This window comes from Nicotiana tabacum, chromosome 11 (genome assembly GCF_000715075.1).
Source record: "Nicotiana tabacum cultivar K326 chromosome 11, ASM71507v2, whole genome shotgun sequence".
Lineage (NCBI taxonomy): Eukaryota > Viridiplantae > Streptophyta > Magnoliopsida > Solanales > Solanaceae > Nicotiana > Nicotiana tabacum.
In genome coordinates this window covers 169,405,300-169,429,447 of record NC_134090.1, presented here as the reverse complement: position 1 = coordinate 169,429,447, position 24,148 = coordinate 169,405,300, and the positions used below count along the sequence as shown (strand labels likewise).

General features: G+C 34.3%; 4 protein-coding genes and 1 non-coding gene across 5 annotated transcripts; 3 read left to right on the top strand and 2 right to left on the bottom strand.

The window, feature by feature from the left end:
* Positions 1 to 845: 845 nt before the first annotated feature.
* LOC107770093 (uncharacterized) lies at positions 846 to 2,439 on the top strand. Its single transcript, XM_016589356.2, has 3 exons — positions 846 to 1,167; positions 1,290 to 1,882; positions 2,002 to 2,439. The coding sequence occupies exons 1-3, from the start codon at positions 846 to 848 to the stop codon at positions 2,437 to 2,439; spliced, it is 1,353 nt and encodes a 450-aa protein (XP_016444842.2).
* Positions 2,440 to 3,283: 844 nt separating this feature from the next.
* On the bottom strand, positions 3,284 to 7,468 carry LOC107770094 (uncharacterized). Its single transcript, XM_075224549.1, has 9 exons — positions 7,022 to 7,468; positions 5,914 to 6,726; positions 5,525 to 5,782; positions 5,399 to 5,452; positions 4,938 to 5,283; positions 4,547 to 4,841; positions 4,332 to 4,455; positions 3,733 to 4,232; positions 3,284 to 3,623 (listed from the first exon to the last, which is right to left on the bottom strand). Exons 1-9 carry the CDS (start codon positions 7,466 to 7,468, stop codon positions 3,284 to 3,286), a joined length of 3,177 nt encoding a protein of 1,058 aa, XP_075080650.1.
* Positions 7,469 to 9,073: 1,605 nt separating this feature from the next.
* On the top strand, positions 9,074 to 9,175 carry LOC142166764 (U6 spliceosomal RNA). The gene has a single exon (XR_012697139.1). It is a non-coding gene; the product is annotated as a U6 spliceosomal RNA (small nuclear RNA).
* Positions 9,176 to 9,952: 777 nt separating this feature from the next.
* Positions 9,953 to 16,753, bottom strand: LOC107831406 (U-box domain-containing protein 62). Its single transcript, XM_016659168.2, has 8 exons — positions 16,150 to 16,753; positions 15,808 to 16,042; positions 13,951 to 14,032; positions 13,036 to 13,093; positions 11,903 to 11,991; positions 11,628 to 11,723; positions 11,473 to 11,543; positions 9,953 to 10,407 (listed from the first exon to the last, which is right to left on the bottom strand). The coding sequence occupies exons 1-8, from the start codon at positions 16,622 to 16,624 to the stop codon at positions 10,284 to 10,286; spliced, it is 1,230 nt and encodes a 409-aa protein (XP_016514654.1). The 5' UTR covers positions 16,625 to 16,753; the 3' UTR covers positions 9,953 to 10,283.
* A 2,363-nt stretch (positions 16,754 to 19,116) lies between these two features.
* On the top strand, positions 19,117 to 22,591 carry LOC107831405 (uncharacterized). The gene is made up of 4 exons (XM_016659166.2): positions 19,117 to 19,523; positions 19,871 to 20,042; positions 21,469 to 21,593; positions 21,922 to 22,591. Exons 1-4 carry the CDS (start codon positions 19,389 to 19,391, stop codon positions 22,348 to 22,350), a joined length of 861 nt encoding a protein of 286 aa, XP_016514652.1. The 5' UTR covers positions 19,117 to 19,388; the 3' UTR covers positions 22,351 to 22,591.
* The last annotated feature ends 1,557 nt before the right edge of the window (positions 22,592 to 24,148 follow it).

Sequence of the window (24,148 nt, the reverse complement as noted above, 5' to 3'; positions counted from 1 at the left end):
ATTTTTTGTATACAGATTTGTATAAAAAATGTATAATTATTGTATAATTAGATTGCACTTCTCTGTAATTTTTGTATACAGATATGTATAAAAATGTATAATTATTGTATAATAAGATTACACTTCTCTGTAATTTTTTGTATACAGATCTGTATAAAAAATGTATAATTATTGTATACTAAGATTGCACTTCTCTGTAATTTTTGTATACAGATCTGTATAAAAATGTATAATTATTGTATAATAAGATAACACTTCTCTGTAATTTTTTTGTATATAGATCTGTATAAAAAATGTATAATTATTGTATAGTGAGATTGCACTTCTCTGTAATTTTTTATATACATATCTGTATATATACAGATCTGTATAAAAAAATGTATAATTATTGTATAATAAGATTGCACTTCTCTGTAATTTTTTGTATACAGATCTGTATAAAAAATGTATAATTATTGTATAATAAGATTGCACTTCTCTGTAATTTTTTTATATAGATATGTATAAAAATGTATAATTATTGTATAGTGAGATTGCATATGTATACTGCTTGTTTATTTGAGACACGTGTAAAAATCTGAAGAAATGCATTATCATAACATTATATTTTAAATAGGTATTGTCTTACATGCGTGGATGAAAGTTGTAAATGGAGTCTTAGATTTTCAAGTTTACACAAATCAAATGTCTTCAAGATTAGCCGGTTCAATGATGTCCATACTTGCCCAGAGATGAGTAGACTATTTTCACAACGTCATGCTACTTCGTCAGCCATTGCAAAACTGATTTGCAACAAATATACCAATCCAAAAATAATATACACTCAGACAGACATCATGAGCAACATGAAACAACAGTATGGGATTAATAAGAGTAACATAAAAGCTTATAGAACAAAAGAAAAGGCGCTTGAACTACTAAGAGGGATACCGCGTGAATCTTATAGAAAACTGTCGGGTCACTTGTATATGATAAATATGACAAATCCTGGTTCTGTCACAAGGTTACATAAATCAGAGGACGAGCGCTTCATGTATGTTTTTATCGCACTAAATGCATCAATCATAAGATGGAAATATTGTTACCCTATCATAGTGGTTGATGGGACATTCCTCAAATCATCACACAGAGGAACAATGTTAACAGCTAGCGCACAAGATGCAACAGGTGAATATGTTGCAGACTCGTATAATAATTATATATGGTATAGATAGTTCTTATTTGTGTATAACAAAAATAAAATGTGGATACTTTCTTATTTGCTTAAGCGGGTAAAATTTTTCCACTAGCATATGCTGTTGTAGATTCTGAAAATGATGCTTCCTGGGAATGGTTTTTTGAAATGTTTAGACAGGCTTTTGGGGAAAAGGAAAGGATGTGCATCGTATCGGATCGTCATGCAAGCATATTGAGGGGTGCTTCGATTGTGTATCCAGAGGTATCTCACTGTGTATGCATCTTTCATCTTTGGAATAACATAAAGAAGCAGTTCAATAAGAACCATGACCGGCTGAGGGAAGTATTTTTTGCAATGGCCAGAGCATACAAAATTGAAGATTTTAATCGCCTCATGGAAGATATGGACAGCATTGATAAGAGGGTAAGGGGTTACCTATTCCAAGTTGGTTATGAAAAGTGGTCTATAGTGCATTCCATTGTTAATAGATCCATGGTGATGACTTCAAATATTGCCGAGTCACTCAATGCAAGGAACAGAGAGGCAAGAGAGCTACCAATCATGAGTTTGCTAGATTACATGATGAATTTGGTTATGGAATGGAATAATACAAATAGAATGACTGCAATGAGTACATTTATTGACATAGGACAAAAATATCATGAAGTACTGAAGGAAAATAGCTATTTGTCGCAAAAGATGACGGTAAATATTCTTTTATTATGTTTTACTTCATACGCCGGAGTAACATACTTTGACAAAAATGCAGTAATACTTGTCATATCCCTGTTTTAGTGTTACTAATAATATCTATTTAAATTTAGGTGAAGCCTTCAACCGATTATGTATATGTAGTAATGGATGCTAAAAAAAGGCGAAACATAGTCTACATGCAAAAAAGAGAATGCTCGTGCAAACGATTTCAAGTGGATGAGATTCCTAGTCCACATGCTATGGCAGTATTGGACTACACACACATGGAAGCACCTAAATATTGTTCTGCCCATTATACCAAGGAATACTTCAAGAAGACATATGAAGTACCAGTTAATCCACTTCGTGATGAAACTACATGGGACCTTCCAACAAAGGTGTTAGATAATGTGGTCCTACCACCGATAGTGAAGGGCAAACCAAGAATACTGACGAAGTCGCGACGCAAGGGACTTTATGAATATCTGTATACTGAAACTGTTACATGTGGACTTTGTGGAAAACAAGGACATAATAGAAGAACATGTAGGAATGCTCAAGACAACTAGTAGATGTTGCTATAGTGATTTAGTATTTTGCAAAAAAAAATTGAATATTGCAATTAGAATATTAGAAAAATAATGAGATTTGCAATCAGATTCTCTCTGATGTATGAATTAAGATGCTACTTTTTGTCATAATGAAAGTATTGGTAGAAGTTTTATTTCAAATACTATTATGGATGTCACTATACAAAATAGATGACAATATATAAAAAAGACTGTTACTATACAAAAATATACAAAATAGACTGTCACTATACAATTTATATGTAATATTTTGTTCCTATACAAAAAAAATAGAAAATAAACTATAGTTATACAAAACATATACAAAATAGATGTCATTATATAAAAACTATACAAAAAAGAGGGACTGCCAATTAAATATACAAAATAGAAATTGTATATATATACAATTACATACAATAGACTCTGACTATCCAAAAAATATACAGATAGATATATAAAACTACAGTTAACAATATCTTACACTTACGCTACAATTAATGATGCCACGGTGCTTAAGATTGTAAATTTAACCGGCCCAATGCAACAGGACAGGTTTTAAACACTTTCTTATCACCTATTCACTGGCATAATATGAAAACAGCAAAACCGTAACATTACAAGCAACATATATTTCTTGCATGTCTTTCCAATTTGCAAAAGCTGTGGAAAATGCAATAGTTGTTTCAACATTAGCATTTCAAACATATTGTTCAAAGACAACCCAAACAAAAAGCATAAAATGTAATATAGGTATGCAACTGTATCCTATCATAGACAATATAAGAACCAAACTACTTCCATCTTAAAACTACATGTGAAGTTTCTGTTAAACTATCCCAAACTACTTCATCTTGCCCTTCAACTTGCCCTTTTTCTTGATATCCTTCAAAGTCTCGTCATCACCAACATGCGTCTTGCCCTTTTTCATGTTATCCTTCAAAGACTTGTCATCAACAATGGAATGCGACTTGCTCTTTTTCTTGTTATCCTTTTTTATCTTATCCTTCAATCTACCAGTAGACTCATCATCACTAACTGCATGTCCTCTTTGTTTCTTCACTCCATAATCCCATAGCAATATACCATATCGATTTTGTATCCCGTCAATATCAATAGCTTTAGGAATATTGCTGCCTTGAATGATGTACTCAGCAAATGCAGCAACATAAACACCACAATCACTACATACAAGGTAGCACATAAACATTGAATAAAAGTTAAGATAATATCCAAATAGAAATTCATATACAAAAAATGAATAAGAATCAGAAATATTCAATAATAATTTACGTGTTATCTTGCATTGGAAACCCATCAACGACATGAATCTCAAAAGGATCATTGGCGGGGATTCCCATAGGATTCTCCTTTGTGTCCCCAAAACCAATACGATGAAGGAAATATGGGAGCAACACTGAGTATGGCTCAACTGATCTCTGAACTGCACTATTCTGTCGCGCGCCACTCATGGAATCATATACATAAATGCGCAGATCTTTGAATGACAATCTCGCCAATATCCAGTGCCACTTATCAAACAGATTTATAGGGAAAAGGATTTCATCAACAGTAGACCAAGGAACATTACATCTTAAAAAATACCCAAGTATGTACTCAACAATTGGATCTGTTTCAGTAATCAAATTCATGTCTCTATTTTTCTCCAAAAACTCCTTGTACAAATTCGAAATCAAGCAGTTAAACCAACAGTCAGTCATTGTGAATCTTATTGGAACATCAACATCGTACTTCCCTTTCTTTCTCAAATAGTAAAAAATTACATCAATATGCTGAAATGTGAAGAATATACACAGTCACAAAATTACAGTATGAAAAAACTAAAAATGTATATCACCAGTTTATATTTTACAGTTAAAGTGTTGACGTACTGAATCACACAAGGGTAGGCCGGGATATGCAAATGTGAAGAACCATTTTTTTTCTCCAATATCATCAACTCCAAATTCAAAGATTTTATTTAGCTTATTGCCAGCCTCTGTATAAACACCGTCCCTGATGAATCATGATAAAAAGATATGGTTCATAACACGAAATAAACAAGAACAAAAAAAGAAATAAGAAAAAACTGAAACATAAAACTTACGGCGCATTAGTCCTTAAGCCTCTATTGATGAAAGTGTTCCACTTACACAATATTTTGAAATCAACAGGATTGTCAACATTTCCCTCAAAAGAATACTTTATAGTCAAGATGGGCTTCTTTGACTTAGTTGGCTTGTTTTCAACAACTTGGATTGTGCCACCAGAGTCAAATGTGTTTATGAATGGTGACTTCATGACCCCTGCTGGTTTCCTTTCTCTAGGGTTCATTTCAGGTGTGTCATGATCAACAACAACTATATGATCTTCCTGCATAGTAGCAATATTTTTCTCCACTCCTAAACAATCACCATGTACAATATTTTGATTGAAATACTTTTGGGTGATTACAGTTATTTGAGCCTAAGCATCATTACTCCAGCTATTGTCCTTACCACCTTCCTCACAACTATTTTTACCAAGTTGTACAGAATCATCCACCAAACTCCCCATATTAGAAGTATTTTTGTCACAAAACTGTTGGGTGATTGCAGTGATTTCAGGCTCGGCATCCTCAATCCAGGCTTCGTCATCACCAACTCTTTTACTACTTTTACCATCTTGTATAGAATCTTTCACCACACCCTCCATAACATCAATAGTTTGCTCTAGACTTACCTCATTGTCAACATTTTTCTTTAGAACTTCTTCAATGCCAATATTTTTCTCCATAACTTCCTCACTACTAAAATTATTCTCTAAAAATTTCTTATCATGATGGTTGTCATTTTTTTGATTACCCTGTTCAGAAAAAATATACAACAAGTTGTAAAATTATAGTAAAAGGTAAAAATAACAAATAAGCGTAGTCATGAGAATACTTTGAAGCATTGCGTACACCTAGAGCTTTAAAAACCTTTTTAAATGAGGAAATCATTAAGTTCTCCAAAGATGAAACCTTATCGTTTACCTATAAAAGGAAAAGTGAAACCGAATATCAATTAAGTTGTCAGAACTGCTCAAAGACAAAATAGAATTGTACCTTCTTGATTTCACTTCTCATAAGTTTTAGCTCTTTCTCGCTTGAATTCAAGTTACTGGACTGTGGATTCGGATTCTCATTGTTGATAGATTGTGATTCTGGCTTATTTTTGGAGTGCTTCTTAGCACTTGTTTTAACTTCAACCACGACTCCAGATTCAATATGAATCTCATTTTTATCTTCACAAACTGGGACAAAGTCATCCAATTGAAGTCTTGTTTGTTCATCATTTGTTGGGAAAATGTTACCAAACACCAACTACAAATAAATAAATAAATAAAAGTTAGCAATCACCAAATGTATCAGAAATGCATAATTCATGTATCCGAAATGTATAATGCATGTATCAGAAATGTATAATTTATGTATCAGAAATATATATCTTTTACCTGCTCCTGACTTAAAAGAAAAAACTCTTTCCTCAACCTTTTAAACGTCACCTTCTTCTTTACTTTCCAGTTAAGTATGTGTGGCATAAGATTTCCAACCCGGCAAGCGAGGTTTTTGCGAGTATAGGGGCAGCATTCATAAAACCAACACTGGAATGACAAAGGCAAACCACCATATCGGTACATCTCTCTCCTACTACGAACCTTATCCTTCATTGAACACAACGTAACATTAAAAACCACTTTTCCCCAAGGGAAAGTCTCAAAATCACCAGATTCAACCAACAGAAAATTATTCTTAGTTATCAAATCATCATTCGTAGTAGAAAATAGGAAATTGTGAATGAAATACAATACTGCAATCTTTAATGCATCCTCATCAGATTTCCACATCTTGTTTAAGAAACAGTCAGTTAACGATTTCTTAGACACTTTCGACATGCTTGGAAAGTACAATTCCATCAACCGACTCGACTGGACAGATTCATAATCCTTATTGGGATCACCATTACACTTTAAATCTGTAATAATACAAAACTCTGCAAGTCCAAAGCGCAACTTGGTGCTATTCACTTTAATCCATAACTCATTATCTTTAGGTGACACTACTTCCCTAAGCAATAGTGAATGGATAAGTTGGTTCTGTATAAAAAATTCGGGCAAGTCCACAAAATAACCAAAACATGTTCTTCTAAACATCTCAATCTGCTGATCATCCAAATTATTTTTCAAATGTTCCACTATAGTGCAGTTTGTATGCACACTGATACGGGTACTATAATGATCAGCCAAAGGAACATAGTAATCCCAAAGCTGCAAACAACACAAAAATATAAATATATATAAGCTTCTTAACAATCACAAATACACACTTTAAACATTACTTATACAATATGTGGATAGATGATACACTTTATATACAAAAGTTGCACATTACTTATTGACTTGATACACATTATATACAATATGAAAAAGAATGATACATTTATATACAAATCTGGAACATAACTGTCATATTGGTTAAATTTCTACATATTAAAATAAACTAGGCGCATACAAGTCAAAGTTATATCATTAGAAAATACCTTCAAATCAGATGAGCTAGAACATTTTTTATCAACATGAACTTTTCTCTTTTTTGATGGAACATCATCCCGTCACTTTTAGCTTTCCTTTTAGAACCTTTACCATTATCCTTCATAACATCCTTTTTCGCTATTTTAATCTTTCTTTTGGAACTTGTACCTTTTTCAACAACTACATGCTGAGCAGTGTGTGACCTCGTTACTCTATCGCTGGGAGTCCCGCTATGAGAACGAGTCCTTCTATCAACATGAGTATTTTGCTTTCTTTCACTAAGGGTATTTTGCATTGCTTCAATAGAATTATGGGTTGCATGCCCCAAATCGCACCCAAATTTTGGTAAATCTTCAAAATCGTCATCGTCATTGCTAATGAAATTAGGGTTATATTTCAGTAATTTACCGGCTAATTTCAGAGAATTTGGAGATGCCTTCATCTTCTTTTTTTTCTTCAAAGACTTCTTTTCCCCCATTATAGAGTTGACTATGAACAAAAATCGGAAAACCTAGAGTTGACTATGAAGAAAAATTGAAAAACCTACTGAAATTTTGACTTACATTGAAACCAAGAGTAAAAATGCAGAAGCTGTGTTTGAGGAGAAAGGTGGTTTGAGAGAGCCGAGTTAAACGAGTAAATTCAAAAGCGTGGGTGGTTTATGGATTATGGGCTAGTAGATGTAATAAGATTGGGCCGGAGGGACATTTCGGGTCAAAGGGGAAAACTTTGGGCTATTAAAATTTTGAAGGGCTATACAGGGTAGTTTTCCCTTTTATTTTTGTCCAGAAACATAGGTTAGGTCACTTGGATAGTTGGATATGTAACTTGACACTATCCACTATGGCCATGCTAAATGAGCAGGGTCGGATCATTTTCAACGTGTTATGTGTAAAAATTTATTAAAATTTCAAAAAATATTTAAATCCATAGTTTTAAAGGTACATAGACTTCATTCTAAAAACCTTGAAGATGGTATCCATCAAATTAAAAGTTCTCGATTTGCCGCTGAAAATGAATAATCACACAATCATGCATTCATACAAATACAACTCTCTAATTTTTTACTTAATTAGGGTCACAATGTTTTCCAAAGTCTCGATTTTCATCAACGTTTGATTCTCGTCCTTCTTATCCTCGAGACATTTGGCTAGAAGCTGGATTAGTCCAGGCTTCACAAGCTCATACAAATATTAACTCATTTTCATAATAAAATAATGGAAAAGGGTCACATTTTGTCATATAATATCCGAAATTGAGTAACGTTGCCCTCTGTTACACTTCTAATCTAATAGTATCACCCCAGTTGTTTGACAAAAGTCTTGTTTTACCCTTGATCCCTAGCAGAGCTTCTACCTAAGGGTAATTTCTAACACCGTTGAAAGTTGAGGGATAAATTTGGATATATCTTTCTCGAAAAATTTGGACATTTGCAGTCCACTCTGTTTACGCTGGAGCTCCATTGATAATAAATAAATATTAGACGATTTACCAACGGCAATGGTACAAAGGCACTAACATTGTAGCGGATGACAAAGTTGAACAATTTCGATAGGGCAACTTTGGACCTTCAAATTGTTTTATGAAAGTTTAAATTTTACATATATTCAAGTCTACTAAATTTGAATATCATGAAAAACAAAAATGCCAACATTTTGAGAGAGATGGAAGTGGATATTACAAATAACCAAAGAACCAAACTCTCACCTCAGAGAATTGTAATATGTGGTGTTTCATCTTTTCATTGACGTGGAATAATATCATTGGTTCCACCTCAGCACTAAACAAATGAATTTGATTGGTCTCAAATAATACATGTCAAAGGTAAGGCGTGTGCCTATTTCACCCAACCTATTCCTTGCTTGTGCCTTTGCTATAACTGCGCATTCTATGCTCGTGCCTCCTTTTCAATGGCACTCATAAGGCCATAACATGAAAATATTTTTGTTCATTTACACCAGTCTTCAAATTCCTTAAACAAAAACCATTCCGGGGAAATAAAACCCCGGTAAGAAAGACAATTTTAGCAGAAATTTGATATATATATACTCTCAAGATGACGTCGTTACATATTCATCCTATTGTTCCGGTAGGAACATTGGATAAAAGTGGAACGATACTGAGAAGATTAACATGGTCTGTGCGCAAGAATGACAGGCACAAATGTGTTAGTACTCATTCATTTGTTTCAAAGCCATCTCTCTCAATCTCTAATCAAATGATGCAAAGGAGGCCTCTTAGTGTTTCTGCTTCTATGATTCTATCAAATCCACAGCCCCAGGACACAGTTATCAAAGATGATGATCAAAGAAAGGAAGCCATAGTATCGGAAAATCTGGACGAGTGGATGAAGGAATGGATGGTGGACATTGTAAAGAACTTGAAGCAAGCGCCACTACTGGTCCACATTTATGCGCAAGAAGATGATAGAGGCCAAGAGAGAAGACCCCAGATCAAAACTGAAAGAGCCTTAGTGGAGAAATGGCAGAAAATGAAAAATGAATGGGAAAATGGAGAGAAAAGAACCCCAGATGGACTAATATTTGTTGAAGAACTTAGAGATGAAGAAGATAGAGAATTAAATGAAAATGGAAATGACAATTCAGAAGAAGATTCAGTTGAAGGATTGACAAAATCTTGGGGGTTAATTGTACAAGGGAAAGGAGTTGAATTTGGACCTGCTTGTTATCTGTTGAAAACAAGCAGAGTTGGAGCTGGTAGAGGAATGGGATTGTTTTGCACTCATTATTGTTTAGTAAGAGTTAAGAATTTTAGGGAGAGTGCTTTGACACAACTTAAAGGTTGTTGGTTATGAAGTAACAAACAGCGATAAGTGAACAGTTCAATGGTCAAGAGATCACAATTTGAATCGTAATATGGTCCTTCCTATACTCCGGACCACAAATTTGGGTCCATGTTTACTATGTGAAAGAAAAAACAATGAAAACATTGTTGTTGTTCGTACTAGTAAGATTATTTAATCTTCATATATCTGAAAGGTACCAGTCAGTACAAAGTCCTGTGGAAATGACTCCATATAATTCATTTATTTTAAACAAGTGGGGCTCTATAATTCATCTCTCTGATTATATCTCAAGGCTGTAGTGCTACAAGACAACCTTTACAATATACAACACCTATGCCTGAGAATCGCGTGGAACAGATACAAGATCTAGATTACAGCTGAAAAAACTCATGATTGTCACTAGTTAGACTATATGTATCAAACGTGGCATCATATGTGCAGTAAGTTAGGGGATGAGAGAGTTATGATCATTATACTGAATATAACTCTACAGCCAATTGGCTGCCGTCTTACTTGATATTGGCTGGATTGATAAGTTATCTGAAACCTTGGCTAGGGAGCGATATTGCAACTTTACACTCTCAGCATTGTCTAGTGTCTTTACAACATACCTGCACAAGTTGTACATTCAAATAAGGAGTCAGTCCTCATAGGTAAAATGAGTCAGTAGAAGTTGGAATCTTTAAGAACATTTTGACCAGTGTTTATTTAAGTGTGACATAAGGGATACAACACATTCATAATAAGAGGTAATAACTTCTCAGTGTTAAGTTACCCAAAAAAAAAATCTGTTTTAAGAAAGGTTGAACCTAGTACTCCGTCTTCCTCACACTATAGAACACCATTAGACATGTAGTTGAAGAATTTTATCAGATACTGCAAGATGACGAGAAGTCAAATCGCGCTGTCAATTATATAGATGCAAATCCAGATAACAAAGAAGAAAAGCGAAAACAAAAAAGCTGGATTCAGCAGAGCACTCAAAATGAATACGATATCATTAGGTCGAAAGACAAAACTTAGAAGCCAATGAAGACAATCTGAGGCAAGAAGTTCGAAGGGAATAGCAAAATGCAACAAACTTAAGATTAACCTTTCTTCTTTTTCCTTATATAAGAAGGCCGAGAAACCTAAATGAGCTGAAGAATTCTTTTAATAAACTACTTACACAAAGTAAGCATTTTAAAGGTCAAAGATTTGGATGCAATATAATGAAATATGTTGACCCTTTCATGTCTGACTGGCACTAAAGCATTTTAAAATTCAAAGGGCATACCACTTATCTGAGCTATGTGCTAGAGAAGTCTAGAAATTTTTTTAATAACCGAGAAATTCTCGAGAATCAGGCGCACGATCCAAACTCAATGAATAATGGGTGCAATCCTCTACCCTTCTCCGCTTAAATACTAGGGGGTTTTCTGTGGCAAAGTTCGAACTCGACCCACGCATTACACTACGTCTTACCAGTGAACCAAAGCCCCAAGAGCGAGAGAGGTCTAGATTTCTGAAGATTTTAACCTTTTAGGCTTAACAGATATATAGAACTCAAATGTTGAGAGCCTAAGCACAAAGGATATATTAGTGGACTTTTTAAAAGTTGTGGCAAATAGCTTTGGGAGGTCAAAAAGGATGTAATGAAATTTGAAAAACAAAATGATGCAAAAAAAGAGGTGTACCATCCATTCAAGCACTGAGTGGTAACAACAGCCTCACGACCCACAAAACGCTGAGGTGTCCTTTTGTTACCCTATTTGATTAAAAATTTCAATTAGATAGCCCATTCAAAACCAATCTGGAAATGCAATTGAAATTCAGATATTACAGGAAGAACCTTTATAATAACCCTGTCTGTGACAGCAAATGGAAACTGAACGCCTCTTCCTCTTAGATGATCCGAGAGCGGTGAATCACCAAAGGTCCCTCTATCCTGCATCACGTTATGATATTAATGCCTTAAGAGAGAGTCAGGCTTTTGAGCACAAGGACAATCAGATGTAACTCTCCCTGATTTTCTTTTTATCTTTAGTCTAAATTAAACAACGTTCAACACTATTTCCATCTAATTTCAGGTCGTGGTATAGGTAAAAAAAAATAAAAGTGGCAAACCTGGTCATATCTCTCCTTTCTTCTTTTTAAAGAACGATTAAGCTGTGATTCCTCTTCTCGACGGAATGCTTGAACTGCAGCTCGAAGAGCTACAGAAATATGGAGAGGCAAATAGAGGTCATCAGAAAGAATAGAGATAAATAGGACTATATGAACTTACTCTTAGCTTCATTTCACACCTTAAAAATGCAGAAAGGACCAGTGAAGCACATAAAGACCCTTCAATCTATGTTCTTCCAAGTACGGACAGGTTTGACTAGAAGTTCAAAAAGAGTGTAAAACTAGGATCATACAATCATGAATATGATAGAGCCAGTAGAGAAAATTTCTTTTATAATCTAGAAATCCCCGAGACCCAATGGCACGCAGTACGAAACTCGACGGATAATGGGGCCATTCCTCTACCTTTTCAGTTTAAATACCAAGCTTTTGCTGGCAAGGTTCAAACCAGTGACATGCGCCTAACTCACGCATCACGAGTTCTCTTACTACCAGACCAAAGCCCCGAGGCATTAGTAAAGAAATTTATCCAGTTGACTTAATGCAAACTTACTTTTTGACAAGTTAAGCAACAAGTTTGGAAGCCCTTCTAACTCTAACTAAGGTTAGAATTTGAAATTTGAAGCTAGAGCCAAAACATGCGGGTTGTTAATTAGATATCCTCGGTCTGCTATGAGAAATTAAGTTTGCTGCTTCTAATTTGGAAATCAACTGCAAAAATAGAGTTGCCTTCGTCAGAAGAAGTGAAAATGATAGAGATGACAGAGAATGGACACTGGAGAAATGGTAGTTCAGAAATAGACAGCTTAACATGTGAACGTAGTGAGATAGAAAGCATGATGAAGGAATAATTTTCTTTTTTATACTGTGATCGAGAAAGAAGACTTAGCTCGTTTTTTTAATAAAGATAGAAGTGTGCATTCCAAAAGTGGAAACATGAGATGTTTACAGTCTGTTGATAGGTACTACGATCAGGGCATGTTTACAAATTTATTCTTAGATAGGGGCCACCATGAACCATGGTGGTGCTTCCTGGACAGTGAGTCCATGCCACCAGACAGAATCATCAAGTATTAGAGAAACCAGAGTAAATGGTATACTAAATCTACCAAAAGTAGAGAATATATACTTACATAAATTTGGCGCCACTAAATCTTCAGACACCACGTGTGAACAGATATAGCAAGCTTTCTGCAATTACACCATAAAGGCTAATTAGAGACTTACTTTAGAACTAGCTCACTCGCACACGGACTAAAGTCACCACAGATTCATATTCTCTTTCTAGGACCTTGTTGCCAACTTAAGTGCGAGAAGACAACTTCCTATTGCAAATGTGAAAGGAAAAACTAACATTTAACAAAAGGAGAAAAGACGAATGAAAATTTTGTGTCTCTTGCATTTATGTGAATTTGTACATTCATTAGATATCAATGAATGTCATAACTAGAACTACTAAGGTAATAGATAAATACATAGATTCAGAAATATTTTGTGAACTGTGAAGCAACATTAGATGATAGTGCAAACAGAGGATTATGCAACTATTTTTGTTTGACAGGAGAGACGAGATTTAATTTGAGTAGGGATGCAATGTCCATATATAGCTTTTGGAGGTGACATGGTTTCAGAACAGTTGGTCCTATATTTCAAATCTAAAATTAAAGGCATTTGCATCTGATTTTGCCATCTGCATCTCTCTCCAACCAATAAGAATATTAGCATTTTCTTGGTTATCACACTATGTTATCAGATACAGTGCAGTTCCCCTAAACTGAAAGTGGAGAGAAGTTTTTCCAAAGATGCTTACTTAAATCAAAAAGCATAAAAACCAGAGCAAAACCCCGAATTCGGGAACACATTCTCCTATTATGCAAATGAGGTTGTAAGTCTCTCTATCTAATGCATCTTGAAACAGAATTTGTTGATTAAGCAGCATTGAATATCAAAATCCTCAAAGAAAAGAGATATAAAGAAGTTTAGACGCAAATGCAATTAATATCGAGTATCAATGAAAGTTGGTAACAAACTGTTTCCAGAGGACATACCATTCTAATCACATGCTGCACTCCACCACTACCAAAGGAATGCCCACAAGGCAATATCATCGCATCATCCATAAGTGCTCCCCTGAAATTGACAGCATGATATCAAGTGTGGATGCAAGTAACGAGATGGATAAAATAATGCATGAATCTAGAACAGCAAATAACGTATAGAAAGAGACTGCAAGAGCACGTGATGTTAAGCCAGGACAAATAAAATAATGCATGAACCAAAAACGGTAAATACAAATATGGAAAGAAACTACTTAACTACATAAGCAAATAATCATAAGATTATTTTAACCTCTACTATAAACATTATCATTTGATAACTCAGAATAGATAAATATTATACAGCCATTAGAAGAACGAAAAAGTAAAAGCACGCCTCAGCCGTTTTTCAAAAAGAGAACATTTTGTTGACAAATGCCGATTCAGAAGATTTTTTTAATGAAAATTAGGCGGGAAAACTTGCATAAGCTAACAACATACACCTTTTTTTCCATTTTATGTGACATTTTTTTCGTTTTTATTTTATATGACATTTTAGTTTGTTTAAAAAAGAACAATCGTTTTATATTAAGAAACAATTTAACTTTAAGTTTTCATTTTACCCTCAATGTCATGATTATATAGCCACAGAAATGTCATGGCTACAAGTTCCAAAAGTCTTCCTTTCATAAACTTTGTGCTCAATCAAACAGGTTCACAGAAAAATGAAATGGAGGCAGTAATATTAAATCTACCGTTAATATTCCGCACCTCGACTATTTCACTGGGTACCTGCTATCTCCCACCAACATAGGTACTGGATAAGTCTACCCACCAATACTTAGGCAAAATAACCTAGTGTTTTTTGTCCCTACTAGAATTTGACACTGGTCTCCAAGGTTTCTATCCGATTCATTGACCATTAGGTCACACCCTTGGGTGCAATTTATGTTTCTGTGGCAAAACGACAACCATCCCAGATTCTGAAAAAAACTTACAAGAGTCATCTAGGTAAAATTCAATAAATCATTTCATCCCACCAAATGCCCTTTTCTTTTCTTCCTATAACAGAAAGGAAGTAGCAGAGCACACCTACAGTATAACTGAGAAACTAGAGCTAGCATTAGACAAAGCATCTATACTCTTTTATTCTCAAGCAAGATCACACTTGATTAAAGCTAAAATAATATGCTCTCCTGCGGGATTTACTTTTAATTGCATCCACATTACTGCAGCTTAATGCATTCTCCTAAAAAGCAACCTCTAGCATATAACTGCTAATTGCACATTTACACTAGTTGTCACTTGACCTTGCAAATATATTAACATGTGGGATCACCCTAATTGTCTTTGTCCGAAGTCTAAACTAAGAGCTCCAAGAAAGCAAACAACCTTTAATAATCTTATTAACACCAATTTTATCAATATCAATCATCTGTGCCACAATCCAAAATTTATTGAGGCCATCTATATGAAACCTCCATTTGGCCCATCTCATTCTAATACTAAATAACTTGCCTTTTTAAGACAATCTAGGAGTCATAACGCAATTTATGCTTTACTTAAGATCCAGAAAGCCGCAGCTAAACTAGAAGAACAAGCGAACAGCCAAAACAGATTACTCTCTCTGACCCAATTTATGTGATACTCTTCCTTTTTAGTCTGTCATGAAAGAATGATACGTTCTATATTTAGAAACAATTTAACTTCAAAAAGTTTCATTTTACCCTTAGTGAAATGATTATAGTCACACAAATGTCTATAACTTATTTTTACCACAACTTTCAAAACTCTTTCTTTCTTTCTTAAACTCCGTGCTCCGTCAAAAATTATCATATGGATGAAGGGATTACAGGACAAGAAACTTACATAATTGGATCGGAGAGAATAGCTCTCAAAGACTCTCCCGATTCACTTGAATAACAACCTTCCTTTCTCCCACTAAACCCACACCCATTCTCAAACCCCATTTCCTTCGGCCCTGCATTTGACCCTTCCCTTCCCTGCAAATATTGACTATTATAATACACCTCCCCATCAACACTAGCAATTGTCACTGCATTTCTCGCGTCCATGCCGCCCTCATTTCCTGATTCCTTAGCACCTTATTCAACATATCAATAAATCAATAGTCAACTACGCATCAATCCAAAAGAAGTCCGAGTTTTAAAAAACAACTAGAAAATATAATAAACTGTCAAAAACACTTACCAAAGACAGAAAGGGTTTTTGGTTTTTCACTGCCAATTTTACTATTACAGTTATTATTAACTTTATCACTATTATTATTATTATTATTATTACTATTTTCAACTATAACAATGCCTTCAGCTTCATTTTCATCGTCATCATCATTATCGTCATCATCCTCGTCATCATCCACGTGATCATCCTCCGATCCATAGCCACGTCGGTCGTCGGTGAACATTTGACGGCGAAAATCGGCAGCTTGCGGTTGATGAGTGAAGTAATGGTGGTGATGATTATTATCGTACTTGTCAATGAATCCGGTAAGTTCTCGGGTCGTTTTTGGGCCCGGATCACCGGTAATGGCGGCGGCGCAGCGATGAGGAGGTGGTGGTGGTGGGCCACAGCTGAAAGTTTCATGGAAAACGAGCTGTGAGTGTGGATTGAGTCCATTTTCCACTCGTCGGGTCGAAACCAGGCCCATTTCTTCAGAAGCCATAGGCAGTGTCAATAAAACAACCCTAATTCAAGTTAATTTCTGGAACGTAAAGAGAATTGCAGGTTTGGATTGAAGAGAAACTCCATTTTTGGTGATGAAGGAAGTGGGAATTTTTTTTGTTTTAGGAAAAAAATGGTAAGAATTAGGGGTTTAGGAATTTGGGGGTTGTGGGCCAGTGAAACGACGCCGTATTAAGTGTAGCTGCAGGATAGTGCAATTAAGAACATTGGTCAATTTGATGGTCGTTGAAAATACAAGATGGGTACCATTGTTCTAAGTTGAGAACAAATAGATGGTTAGACAAATGAAGAAAAACTCATATAATATTTTTTTTGTTTCTTACTCGGTGTTCGGTACCTGTATTATAACCCGGCTACATCAGGATTCGGGCTAGGTAGGACCCTATTTGAGGGGTAGCGCTCTCAATCAAGGATTTTTTCATACCTAGGGCTCGAACACGAAAACTCTGGTTACGAGAGGAGTAGCCTTATCCGTTGTACCACATGTGACCACATGTAATGTTTTGTTTGTCTTATTGTTTATATTGAAATTTGAATTTTAATTTCAAAGATTTGCATATACTTTATTGTTAATGTAATAAATTTAAATGTATAAGTACATGAAATCCGATAAATCATGGTATTACTATAATACACAAATTAATCATTTTGTTCTGCGAACTTGCTTTAGGTGTTAAATTTTCATCACCCTCCCCTTTCCTTACATCATCTTACAGATGGAGTAATGTGTCATTTATCTTATTTTCTGAGTTACTAATTTTATTTTTTATAAACCCCTATCTATAGCTATCTTTTCAAATAATGTAAAAGAAGCTTTCCCTCCGTTTCGCTTTATTTGTTACTATTTAATTGTTAGTCCGTTTCAAAAAAATTGACATATTTTTATATTTTATTAATGAGAAACTTTTATACTTACATAAATAATATAATTTGTTTAAAATTACAAGCTTTAAAAATATTGTAGCCAAATATTCTGGCATATTTAAGACGTTTAAAGTCTTCCTCTCTTTATTAAATTTTACGTCTAGTGGCATATCTAGAGAGCAGTGTATACGGGTTCCCGCCAGGAGTGAAGCTATATATCTTAAAGAGTGGTCAATTGACCACCCTCAACCAAGCCAATTTTGGGGTCGCTTTATAGTAATGAAACCAACAACCAAAGAGCTGCAAAGACCAATGGCCCAATTGTTGTACAATAGGGTTGTAATTTATTAGTTATTCCTGATGATGCTCGTCGGAATATTGCATTGCGCATATAGATAATTAATCACTCTTTATCAAAGAATATTTTTAACTTCTTTCGAGTTTGAACACCCTTGAGGAAATTCCTGATTTCGCCACGGGTTCCCGCGAATCCAATAACTTTTATATAGACCCTATATTTCTATTAAAAAATCCATGAAATATAGAGTATATAAATATCTTACAGCTTGTTTGGATGGTTGTTATGTATTGTTTTATAATGGATCGGGTAGTATTGTATTGTATTATATTGTATCATTTTGAAGTATACAATGTTTGAATAGATTGTATTGTTTGTCATCGTTTCATGAAGCCATGCACCAACAATATGAAGAATAAACTGCAATATTATTAAAAAAAAAGTAAGGAACGAGACAATATTATAAAAAAAAGGTAGAGTAAATAACAAAATATAATTATTTAATAATAAAAAGGGGCAAAATGAGAGAAAAAAATAGAAAAACGATACGACCACACTAAATCTGTCGTTTCATAAGGTGACATTTTTCGTTGCTACGTAACCATAAATTTAACGATACGATACAATAAAATTTAAATAACAATCAAAATAAACATTGTATTTGAAATAACAATATGATACAATACAAGAGATAACAACCGTCCAAACAATGTGTTATTGTGAACTCCATTATTATTATATATTTAGTCGGACCTCTCTATAACAACATACTTATATAACAGCACTTCACTATAACAACCAAGTTTTTCCGGAACCAAATTTCATGTTCTATTATAATATATGTTTTTTATAACAACAATTCGCTATAACATCCAAAAATATCTGGAACAAACAAGATTGTACAATCAAACATATCTACAACAGCCTTGCTTGTTTCAGATATTTTTGGATATTATAGCGAATTATTGTTATAGAAAATATATATTATAACATAACATGAAATTTAGTTCCGGAAAAACTTAGCTTTTGTAATAAAATATTGTTATATAATGATGCGGTTTCATAGAGTTATGACTATACTATTAATTTGAAATACAGTAGAAACTGATATGGCAAGTCAAAAGTATTTTGTACAGAGCTAACTTGAAAAGAATGGCGGAGACTTGCCGAAAGGAAGGTCATGGCGTAGGGGGAGGAGTAAGGCGTGGGGTTTTAGTCTGGTGAATTTCCACGGAATGAGTGTGACGTTGAAGCACGCCATTTTGACTAGGTAACGCTAAGAAAAAGTAAACGAATGAAATGTGAGAGACGAAGACGAGCCTGAAGAATTTTCATAACTCATTGACGCGGTCATTAATTAATTCCTCTTTTAGTCCGTCAGCTCTTTTGCTTGTCTTTGTCTCCTTTCTCTTTGAAACTTCCTCATCTTCTTTAATTATTGATATATTTTTTCCCCTTTTCACTTCTCAAAATTTATGAGTTCTTCTGCTTTTTTTCGGTTCGGAGGCCCAAATCCAGAGGGTCCATCATCCACTTGATCTGGAGTTTTTTTAATATAAAAGTGCTGCAGTGTGGAGTTAAAATGGTGTTCTGGAGATTGGTTGTTTCATTGATTATGCTGATTTCAATTTCTTTGGAGCAATCCAATGCACGTTCTGTACACTCCTTCGAACATTTAGCTCAGCCTCCAGATTCCCGATCGAAATTAAATAATCAGGTTTCTACACACCATTCAATATCCTAATTTATGTGGCATACTTTCTTTTAGTTTGTTTACATGTTTATATTTAGAAATAATTTAAATTTAAAATTTCGATTTTAGTGATGTTTTATAGCCACACAAATGTCTGTGACTTATTTTATACCATAAAATTCAAAAGTCTTTCTTTCTTTAACTTCTGTGTTGCTCACACATAAATTAGGACGGAGGGAGTATTTATTTTCTTAAAACAACTCTTTAGATCAAGCTGAGGCCAGCTGCACTTATACGAAGATTGTTCACAGTTCTGTTCTGTGCTCTTTCTTTGTTGATTGTGGAATTTTCAAGAACTTATTTTTATTCAGGTAGCCCCATCACCAAGCTTTGTCGCTGCAGTTAACGCGAATTCAGGTACTAATCAAGCCCCTGTAGGCCAACCAACGGCGGCTTTTGTTAGTCGTAATTGTGACGGGGCGTCTAATAAGTGTACGGATGATCATATCAGTATGACTGCCTGCTTTTTTCCTGCCAAGAAAGGTAATTCTCCATTTCTTTCGTTTTTTTCACTAGATACAGTAATTCCTTGTGGCTATGTAATTTTTAGATTGCTAAACTCGTGATTACAATTTTAGTATATTTGGTGCTTGAATTAGAACGTAGCACTTCATTATTGCATTTATTCTCACTTTTCTTTCATCTGTTATGAAATGAATTATTATGATCTGTACTGATATGAACAACATGCTGTAAATTTTCTGGCAAGTTCATGTCGATATGGCTCAAAAAGCATATTAAAACTGAAGAGCAGGGTTTGATTCGACGGAGCAGCTTGGATATTTGACAGGGTTGCAATGCGCTTTTAGTAGCAGCTTATTTTAGACGAACGTGACAACGTGGATTTTTCGAATATTATGCTATTATGTCATCTTGGATACCTTGTTGTAGTGCAAGCTAATTGTTGACGCCTTTGAAAAGCAAGTTGTTTGACATTACAAGTGTCAAATAAGCAAAGAATTATGTCCAACATAATCAGCATAGCACATTGCTAATACGGATTGAGGTTGCCTATGAGAAACTTGCAAAGTGACTTAGCTATAGGCAAAGTTTTGCCGTCCACATATCCGTGCAAGATTTGATTAGTTTTCTCATGAATTTCAAGTTTCTGCAGTTAGTTTCTCCAGTCATTATCTTAAGTTAGTGTCTCTCTGTCATTGAGCAGTATTCTTTTGTTGTAATCTTCCAGACACGCTCCAAAACGGGGCCTCAGTTCCATCCTGAATCTAGCAGCCTAGGTTCCATGCAACTCAAAAGAAGACTGTGAACAATATCCCTTGCGCTTTGCTGGACCTTCTTGACTTAAGACTAGCACTGGGGGCCAAAATTGCTGCCTTTCTAAAGAATCTGATGTTTTTTCTTTTGATCTAAATTCCAAGCTTCTAGGATTTTAACTTACTTGTAATGCAGATTTCATCCAAATTTCAAGCTTTACATCTGGTGTCCTCTTGTTCAGAAGTTTCTAGTACTCTTTTGTCTTCTGTCCTTCCATTTGTTCTTTTCTTTCCTTTTTTCTTTTAATTTCTGATAGTCGCTGAAGGTGACTCCGTGCTGAGAAAATATACACGTGAAGACTTTGATGTCTCCGTCTATTTAAGATTTTGTTTAGCTCTTGTTCTTACAATATTTCTTATGTATTGACTTGCTATTGATCTTTTATTTTTTGCTTGTCATTTTAATTTGCAACAAGGAGCGGATTGGATAATCGTGACACTTCTATATTCTCTTGTCCTGCCTTCTTACCGTTGATTCCATTTTATCCGCTGGCAAACATCTTTCTACATTGAATTCAAATGATTTGGTGTACATTTCATTTTTCCTAGATTACGTTATATTTGAATGATCACTTTCTTGTCTTAACACCTTAATTTGGCTAGACCATAAAGCTCACTTTGTAATTTTGTTGTAGGACATGAGGAATCATTTCTGCTCGTCCACAACAACGGTGAGAACCCTTTGATGCTGAAGGTCAATGTTTCACCTGCAAACAAAACTTATGAAAATATTCAGATACCAAGACATGATGTCAAGCAGGTAAAGAACTCTTCCTTTCTGAATGACTGGCTTTTGTCCTGACAAATTCCAAGACTACAAAATAACAGCAATAAACTTTATTTCTTCATTTTTGGTACCAATCGAGGAATCCTGGATGTTAAAAGGCTGAAATGAAGAAATAAAGCTTATTATTGTTCAGTTCTGACTCAAAAAATGAACATGACACTATTATAGGCTGCATGTATTGATATAATCAACCTTAATGTGCTGTTTCGGTGACAATGTTTTTCAACCTTCCAAATCATGAAAGTAAACTAATGTGCTGCTCCTAATTCCATGTTTTTCAAATCCTCATTTTGTAAATCAGATCAATATCTCGTCCACAATTGGAGCGAATTCATCAACAATTATGCTAGATGCTGGGACTGGGAATTGTACGATTGAGATTGGACGTTCAGTATGGCAAGGCTACTTTAACTTGCCATATTCTTATACCACTTATGTGACCCCTATGAATGGGGCATACTTACTAGGTGTGACAGCTCTTCTAATCGGAGGAATATTCATCTGCTGCAAGTTAAGAAAACAAGATCGACATCTTGATGGTGTTGCATATCAGGAACTTGAAATGGGAAAACCAGAACTTCAATCTTCCATCAAGTTGGAAACTAACGCTGAAGGGTGGAATGAGAGTTGGGACGACGATTGGGATGAAGAGGAAGCAGTGAAGTCACCTGGTGGAAAAACCATAAGCAGAAAACTAGCAAATGGTTTTGATGATTTGGATAAGAGTTAATATAAAGACACAGATTTTGTTCCATTTTCTTGAAAATAGTTCATAGGAAAAAAAAAATAGAATGGTGAGAAGTGGATGCAGTAGATGTTAAACAGGAATAGGAAACTGCTAAAGAGTTTCAATTTTAATCATTTTGAGTTGTGGTCTGACCACTTAAGTTCTCTATAGAGCTGGTTTAATGTAATTTTTCGGTTCATGTAAAACTACATTCAGATCTCTCTATAATAGTCAAATTTTATAACAGCACTTTACAATAACGACCAAAGTTTTTTTGGAACTAATTTTTCATGTTATGTTATGATTCTTTGTAACAGTACTTCACTATAGCTAATGCTGCTTGGTGGGCCGGGCCTGAACCGGACCGGACCGGGCCCGCGGTCCTAACGGTCCTGGTGGGCCGGTCTTGGTGGGCCGGTCCTGGTGGGCCTGAGAAGCCCGTGATGGGCCGGTCTTCATAGATTAGCCCACGAGCCCGGGACCGTCAGCCGGGCCTGGGCCGGGCGGGCCTAACGGGCCCAATGGATTTTTTTTTAAAAAAAATAAAAATTTGTATACACATAACATACAAAATATATAAGGTAATATATACACCTAACATACAATATATACTACAAGAAAATATATAAGTAATAAGTTATAATATATATACATAAGATACAATATATATACTACAAGAAAATATATAAGAGAATATATATACATAACATACAATATATACTACAAGAAAATATATAAGAGGATATATATATACATAACATACAATATATACTACAAGACAATATACAAGAGAATATATATACATAACATACAATATATACTACAACAACATATATAAGAGGATATATATATACATAACATACAATATATACTACAAGAAAATATACAAGAGAATATATATACATAACATACAATACTACAAGACAATATATAAGAGAATATATATACATAACATACAATATATACTACAAGATAATATACAAGAGAATATATATACATAACATACAATATATACTACAAGACAATATACAAGAGAATATATATACATAACATACAATATATACTACAACAACATATATAAGAGGATATATATATACATAACATACAATATATATTACAAGAAAATATACAAGAGAATATATATACATAACATACAATACTACAAGACAATATATAAGAGAATATATATACATAACATACAATATATACTACAAGACAATATATAAGAGAATATATATACATAACATACAATATATACTACAAGACAATATACAAGAGAATATATATACATAACATACAATATATACTACAACAACATATATAAGAGGATATATATATACATAACATACAATATATATTACAAGAAAATATACAAGAGAATATATATACATAACATACAATACTACAAGACAATATATAAGAGAATATATATACATAACATACAATATATACAACAACAACATATACAAGAGAATATATATACATAACATTCTATACTAGTATACTATATATATATATGCTTCATGTTGTACTTTGTTATAAAATTATTAGACGTATTTATGCTTCATGTTGTACTTTGTTATTAATTTATTATGCATGACAATTTAGTGTTTTACTATTGTTTTGTTATTTTTCTTTTTCGTCAAGCACTTTAATAATTAGATTTCTACATATATACTACATATATATTTTTAATATAGCCATGATACTACAATAAATTGCTTTACAAAAAAAAAACCGGTAGGCCCGCGAAGCCCACGAGCCCGGCCCGTTTACCCCGGGACCACATGGGCTTAGGCCC